Source organism: Antechinus flavipes, chromosome 4 (assembly GCF_016432865.1).
Source record: "Antechinus flavipes isolate AdamAnt ecotype Samford, QLD, Australia chromosome 4, AdamAnt_v2, whole genome shotgun sequence".
In the NCBI taxonomy this organism is placed as follows: domain Eukaryota; kingdom Metazoa; phylum Chordata; class Mammalia; order Dasyuromorphia; family Dasyuridae; genus Antechinus; species Antechinus flavipes.
The window spans coordinates 183,608,599-183,615,675 of record NC_067401.1 but is presented as its reverse complement, the minus strand read 5'-3'; the positions used below and the strand labels follow the sequence as shown (position 1 = coordinate 183,615,675).

The following is a 7,077-nucleotide window of genomic DNA, read 5'->3' as shown; positions in this document are numbered from 1 at the left end:
TGAAAGATACCATCTGATTCATCTCTTCAACATCTTTTACAATTTCATACCTTCTATATAAATTTTAGATATGCCTTTTTCTTAGGTTCAGGTTTACCAAACTTATACATGGTAGAACATCCAAATGATAGCACAAATGCTGTAAAAATATGAAATTGCAAGTGCTTAACAAAAAGGCCTTGTAGCTGTGGTTTTGCCAAAATGGAAACAGACATGCTGACAATTTTTCCTGAAGATAGATGACCTCCTCCAGTGCCTAAAAAATGAAAGACTCATTTAATTTTAAAAATGGTTTTGCAGGAGCTCTTTTTTTGGTCTGACACTAATTCATATTTTTCTTTGAGACTTTGCATGTAGGTATTTTGACATTGTTGTCTCCTTTTGAATTTGTTTTGATCTTCCCTGTGATGGCAGTCTTTTATAATTGGGAATTTTTCCTGGTTTTTTTTTTTTTTTTGCTCATTTTCTAGCCTATTTCATGCCTTTTCAAATTGAACCCTGCTCCTGAGGTACCAAAGACACTATCCCAAGTTTCTTGTACTGGGGCCAGAGGTGTCTGATCACTAGTTTGCTCTGCTGGAGCCTCTGGGATTGGAGGCTCACCTGCTGAATTGGGTTGTCCTGTCTAGTCTATCCTGCCACTGGGCCTACATGGCCACTGGGCCTACCTGGACTAACCACTATCCTGTTGCACCAAAATTGTAGTCCTTCCAGCTGGCATGCTATGCCGCTGGCCTGCTAAGCTGGAACCATGGGGCCTCAATTGGTGATCTGTGCTGGATCTAGGGAAATCCTCCTAGCTTTCCTAGATAACACTTGCACTAGTCCTGCAGACTAAATTGTCTTGGTTTAGAAAATTATTTCACTGTCCTTTTGTGGTTTAAATAGTTTTTTTGGAAGGAAGTTAAGGAGAGCTTAGGCAATTTCCTGCTTTTTTTCCACCATCTTGGTTCCACTTCTTCCTAATCCATTTCTAAAACAATTCTTTTAATAGTTATAAAGATTGGAAACCCCTCTATTTTTCAAGATTATTTGGAGGGGAATTGGGGAGTGGATTTCTAGGGAAAGATAAATTCTGTTTGGGACATGAGTTTACACATGAGATATCCAGTTCAGAATGTTCAAAAAGAAATTAACTGTGCAGGACTAGAGCTCAGGAGCAAAAATAAAGCTGAATCTGTAGATCTGTAGATCTGTAGATCTCTGCAAGGAGATAATCATTAAATCCATGTGAGCCAATGAGACCATCAAGAGAGAATGTACAGACTCTGTGTAGCTTGGAAGTCCTTACTATTGTACCACTGCTGCTAGTTACAGAGTCAGATGTGTGGAATTCCATGCCATGTAGTTAAAACTATGATTATCTCCTTGCAGAAATAACCTTGAAAAATATCTCAGAACCAATTTAGGAATTGAAAAGCAGTTTATTAAGCACAACAGGAAAGAAAGTCTATCTTACTGCTATCTTCATTTTAAGTCAGTAAGTGCATTGATGTACAGGGCTCATTGTATCTAGCCAGTCCCAGATCATACTTGTATGTCCTGTCACAGCTCCCTTGAAACCATCTGACCTCCTAAGCTTGCTTGGTTTGACTTAAATCCTTTTGTTCTAGAAATGGTTATCAAATTGATGCTATCATTACATTTGGAAAGAATGTATCAACTATCCCTCCCTACTCATTACCCTCATGACTTCTGTTTTCCTACTTTTAATCCTTTTTTTTTTATTATCTTACTAGAATGTAAGCTCCTTGAGGTTAGGAACTGCTGTGCTTTGCATCTTCATCCTATTTCTGCCTCTCAGTTCTCTTGGCACCAAAGTGCCTGACATGTTCTTTCTATCTATCTATCTATCTATCTATCTATCTATCTATCTATCTATCTATCTATTATTGATCAATTTATTCCTTGCTCTTTGAGAAAGACATTCCCAGGATTCCCTTTCTATTCCTAGTCCTGGCAGTCTTTTCCAGACTAAAAGATCTTGAGAAGCCACCCAGGGAAGTTAGTGATTTGCCCATTCAAGTCAAATTTGGATCATTGTCAGGATTTTTGTCCAATTCTTCTGATTCTTCTAAAAACAATAAAAAACTTAAATCTCATTTATTTGCTATATATTTGTGTTTTAATGAAATTATACAATAGAAAATGGGATGATTATATCAATCCACTGGCACAAAACCAAGCTCTCTTAGAACTTCCTGCAACCCAAGACAAATCTTTCATTTTGCCTTCTAACAATTAATTTTGAGCAACAGCAAACTGGTTCTTTTCCTGGGTAAAGCATTTCATTAGAATTAATATTTGTTTTCAGCCCTTCCTGTCAAATATTCATCTCTCATGGCTTTGATAAGCCAGTCTCGTTCAGCTCCTTCCTCAGAATCACTGACATCAGCAGTATCCATGGCCAATATTTTTGAGTAATTGATTTTTCTCTGTTGGGGGATCTTTGATTGGATGGCCATGAACAAAACTAACCAAAGGGACAGAACCACACAGTAAGTCTTATATAGCACAGCCAGACTGTAATGAAATACCACAAAACCCCCTACAAAGCTCCCTAAACTTGCCCCATTCCCATAAAAGAGGCCTCTCAGCATCACACTCAGAGGTCTTTCTGTGCCAGGAATTACCAGGTCTTCCACTAAAGCATCCACTGCCCACCACAGAGCTCCATTACTTATGGCACCAAAGACCTGAGCAGGAAATATTGCCCACCAGTTCCAAAGTAAAGCATAATACAGAAGCTGCCCAGAAAGGCAGCCCAGCCCCAGGCCCAATGTACCCAAACTAGACAGATTTTTGAGCATCTTAGCTTTGAAAGGATGCAGTAGGATCTCTCCCATCAAACTGAGGGTGACAGAGAGCCCCATGCTCAAATCATTGCTGCCTTGGTCTTGCATCTGCCAGAAGAGGAAATTCTCTACATTAGCCACTGCAGCTCCAGTCAGGAAAACTGTGACAGCCAGCAGGACAAGGAGGCAGTCACTTCCGATGAGGCTCAGTGTTTTGATGGCTTTGTGGCTAGGTTCCCTCCTCTTAGAGTTAGGAATAGGAATAGCAAAACTAATTGGCAAGGCCAATATGCTGAGCAATGTGTAGACATAGAAGTACACTACGGCCCGAGGGGTGTCTCCTGTCAGGAAACAGTTTAGCTGACCCACCAAGACTGGGACAGTGGACACTGCTATAGACGCGCCAAGCAATCTCCAAACCCAGAGTCTTCTGTAGCAGTCAGTGGCATCCACAAAATCCAAGTATTCGTAGAGGCTATCAGCAGTGGCCGGCCCCAGAGGGGCAGACAAAAGTTCCCAGAACAGCACCACCATCATAGAAAGAAGAAAAATCCAGTGCTGTCCTTCCAAAGACAGGGCTAAACTATTTTCCTGGGCTCCTGTCTTCTCAGCTAGTGACAGATTCCCCTTAATACTTGGAGTTTCAAGTTCAGAGTCCACATGAAGCAGAGGTAAAGCAGGGCTTGTTGTTTCAAATACGCTGTTCCAGGAATCACCTTTCCCCATCATTATCTCTGAGTTAGAAGGGCTAATTAGACTCCTTTGTATCTTCATGGGGGAGGTTTCCACTTCAAGCACTTCATTCATTGGAGGAGGGGCTGTTTCCTGGATGGTTTCCCTAGCTTTCTCAAAGTAGACGCCTGGAAGGACAGACAGGGATGTAAAATGTTCTTTTTGAAGGATGTTTTTTCTGGCATTCCTGAGCAGTCTAACTGGGAAACCAGAGGACAATTCTTGTTTGAATCTTGTAAAGCTTGTTACTCTAGCTGAATGGTTTGGGGCTATACTGACAGGGAGCATCACTTGGAGTGCCACCCCTGTAGCAGCCAGGCTCTTGTTGCTGTTACAATAACGATACACCATATCCTTGTCCAGGGGACTCACAAGGGTCAGAAGTAGCCCAGCAATTGCGGAGCCCAGAAGGGATCCTGTCAGAAGCAATTGCCTCTTCCGATAGTTTTTGGCCAGGAAGGAGCACACTGGAGCCCACGTGGAGGCAATCAAGTGCTTAGCGCCCATTAAGACTCCCACCCAGGGGGCAGCAAGGCCCAGCTGCCTCAGGTAGAGTGTCAGGAAAGGGGCCACACAAGCATCTCTGGCTCCACACAAAAGGTAGAAGAGCCGGGCCACAGCCAAAGCCTTGCTGACATCCCATTGTGGGTTGGCACTCATGGCTTCAGAGTCCCTCAATAGGAACAGAGAGGGCAGGAAGCAGAGGACAGCACCCTGAAGAAAACAGTTCCACTTTTAGGGTGAGGAAACAGAGAAGAGATCCAGCCCAAGGCCAATACCTGGGCAGAACAGAAACAGCAGAGCCCACATAGAAGAAACTGGGTAGGAGATGTGCACAGAAGGGACCCCTAACTTGGGACAGCTGGCTCTATTCCTGGCAGAAGGCTGACCCACCCGTTGCCTAAGTGACGGATTCCAAGTTCTAATTGTCACCTTTAAGGGTGGGGCTTTCTTAAGCCTGCAGGAGGCCCAGGATCATGCCAGTGCACCAAACTATAATCTCAGGTCTCATAGGCTTCAAGTAGTGTTAGCATGGAGAACATTAGTCAAACCTAAGGTGCAGAGCATTTCTGCTGCTGAAGAACCTGGAACCCTGATCCCAGCACTCTGTCCTTCTCTGTATCTAATCTCAGAGATGAGCTTTTTGTGTTTTGAAATTTTTTTCTCTTTGTCCTATGTGGACAAGATAGCTGTACAAATCAGGATGTTCATCTAGAAAATAACAGTTTCCATTTATAAGGTACTTTCTACATCTTATGATCATACACAGGCAACTGAGCCATGCATCCTTTACAGAGACCTTTGTAGTCCATTCGAGTTGAGGGAACTGATGCTCAAGGGAGAAGTGACTTGTTCTGGTTCATATTTAAATGAAGCAAGCTGCACAAATTCATCAGCCTCACTCTCTTCCTAAGTCACTGAAGTGGAATTACAAAAAAAAGACAAAAAGACCTAGTGATGGGCCAGGATGATGTGGTAATATTACCTTGGTGTCTTCCGTGTCTAACTCAACTCTTAAGTGCTCCACAGCACCTGCTTCAGTGGCCTTGTGGCCACTGGAACAAATTGTTCTCATCCTCCCATTCCCCTGGGGGAGGGTCTTCACATGCTTGAACCCTCACTCATCAACATGCTTGAAAGCCTTGGTTACCCTCAACCTAGTTTAGCCTGCCTGCTGAGACTGTTTACTGAGGTGTGGCTGCTGTGAATTCTACAACTTCTTGAAGGCACAGATGAGGGTTGGGTTAATCAAGTGGACACTCAAAGTGGATGAACAGTCCATGCTCAGCAAGCTCTCACATCAGAGGTGCTAATCCTCTTCAACAACCCACACCAATAACATAATAATAGGTAATATAATATTATAATGATATAATAATAGTAATTATAATGCACTTTGCAATTTATAAAATGCTTTACAAATATCATCTTCTTTTATCCTCACAATCACTCTGGAAAGTAAGTGCTTTATTATTTCCATTTCTAGATGAGGAGATTGAGAGAGATGTTTAATGATCTGCCCAGTAAGTGTCTGACGCTCGACTTAAACTGCACTATCTAGTTGACTAAATTCTGGGTGAGCCAAGGAACACTAAGTGATAGAAGCATTGGTTTATTCATTGTTATTTGTAGGTTTAATATTGCCAGAAATGATTTTTGTTTAATATTAATCTATTTCTACACCTTTCCTAGATTGGAGAGATACCCAAACTACCCATGCCTCCAACATGACTCTCTTCCTCAAGACAATTTTAGGTAATGATTATATAAATCTTTAACAAGGCAAAAATCATAATATGTTAAAAGATAGTAACATTCCAGAAGTCTTTTTCTCAATTCTTTTGAGGCAGGTAGGAAGATATGAGTTCAAATCTAGCCTCAAACATTTATTAGCTATGAAACCTTAGGGCAAGTTCTTTAACCTCTGTAAGTTTCAGTTTCCTCAACTATAAAATAGAGATAATAGCACCTATCTCTTAGAGTTTGTTGGGAGGACAAAATGAGATAATATTTGTAAAATGCTTAGAACACTGATAACCACATCATAAGTGCTTAATAAATGATTATTTCCTTTTTTCTTTCCTACAAGGGCCACTCCCCTTTAGGTATGGAAAGAGTTCTTTCCTGGAATCCAACTATCAACCTTGAATTTCAAGAGTTAAAGAAGACACTTTGCTCGGTAACTTATGGGCCAATCATTTCAGGTGGGTGGGAAGATAATGGTCTATTCTAGACAAGAGTTAAGTTTTGTTATCCCTTTTACTCCATTTCAAACCAAGGTCTTAGCTTTTGTTCTTTTCACTTTTATAAGTTTAGAAAAGGTTTTAGGCTGAGAAATAGTATTTCTTAATGTTCCTCTAGAAAACAAAAAGAAGTTTTTTTTAATGTTTTCACAATTCCCTCTTTTGTGCTTTTGTATAATTTAAAGTATATTTGGTTTATTAACTACTCTAAGATTTCAATTTTGTGTCTGTTCATCAACATTACTCTACATGGCCCAAGATATGGGGGGTCCTTTGTGTTTTCCTTTTCTGAAGGCAGCAAAACAATAAAATAACAAAGACTACTCTTAATGCTAAAACAGTATAAAATCAAGGCACTGCTTTAAATTAGGATATAGAAAGCAATGCCATGGGAAGGAAGAAAGCATTTATTGTCTATTAGTTATCAAGTGCTACTGATCTTTTGCAGGTGCTATCTTATTTAATTGTCACAATGAACCGGAGAGATATATTCACATTTAATATTGAGGAAAATGCAGCAGACCTCTGAGGTTAAGAGACTTGTCCAAAGTTATATAGATAAAGCCACATTGGAATTTAGGTCTTCCTGGGGCCTAGGACTCCAGGGCCAGGACACAGAACCTGATATAAAAACATACTTGAGTCTGCTGCCAGTCCTTTAATTTCCTGAACAGTAGTCAGACAATTCTGCAAATTAACAAGATTGTTCAATTTTGAGGTAAATGGAAGTTTTGTTTCTACTTAGCTGGTAAGTTGATTCGCTTTTATTTTAATATAGCAATTATTATTTTAATCTGGAAAGTGTA

The 7,077-nt window shown here is 40.6% G+C and overlaps 1 protein-coding gene across 1 annotated transcript; it reads right to left on the bottom strand.

Annotated features, from left to right (window-relative positions):
* Window positions 1-2,128: 2,128 nt before the first annotated feature.
* Window positions 2,129-4,350, bottom strand: MFSD6L (major facilitator superfamily domain containing 6 like). The gene has a single exon (XM_051995707.1). It carries the CDS (start codon window positions 4,185-4,187, stop codon window positions 2,298-2,300), a length of 1,890 nt encoding a protein of 629 aa, XP_051851667.1. The 5' UTR covers window positions 4,188-4,350; the 3' UTR covers window positions 2,129-2,297.
* Between the last annotated feature and the right edge of the window lie 2,727 nt (window positions 4,351-7,077).

What these genes read in the sequence shown, in the direction of transcription:
- MFSD6L (XM_051995707.1), bottom strand. Translation starts at nt 4,187, where the DNA reads ATGAGTGCCAACCCACAATGGGATGTCAGCAAGGCTTTGGCTGTGGCC.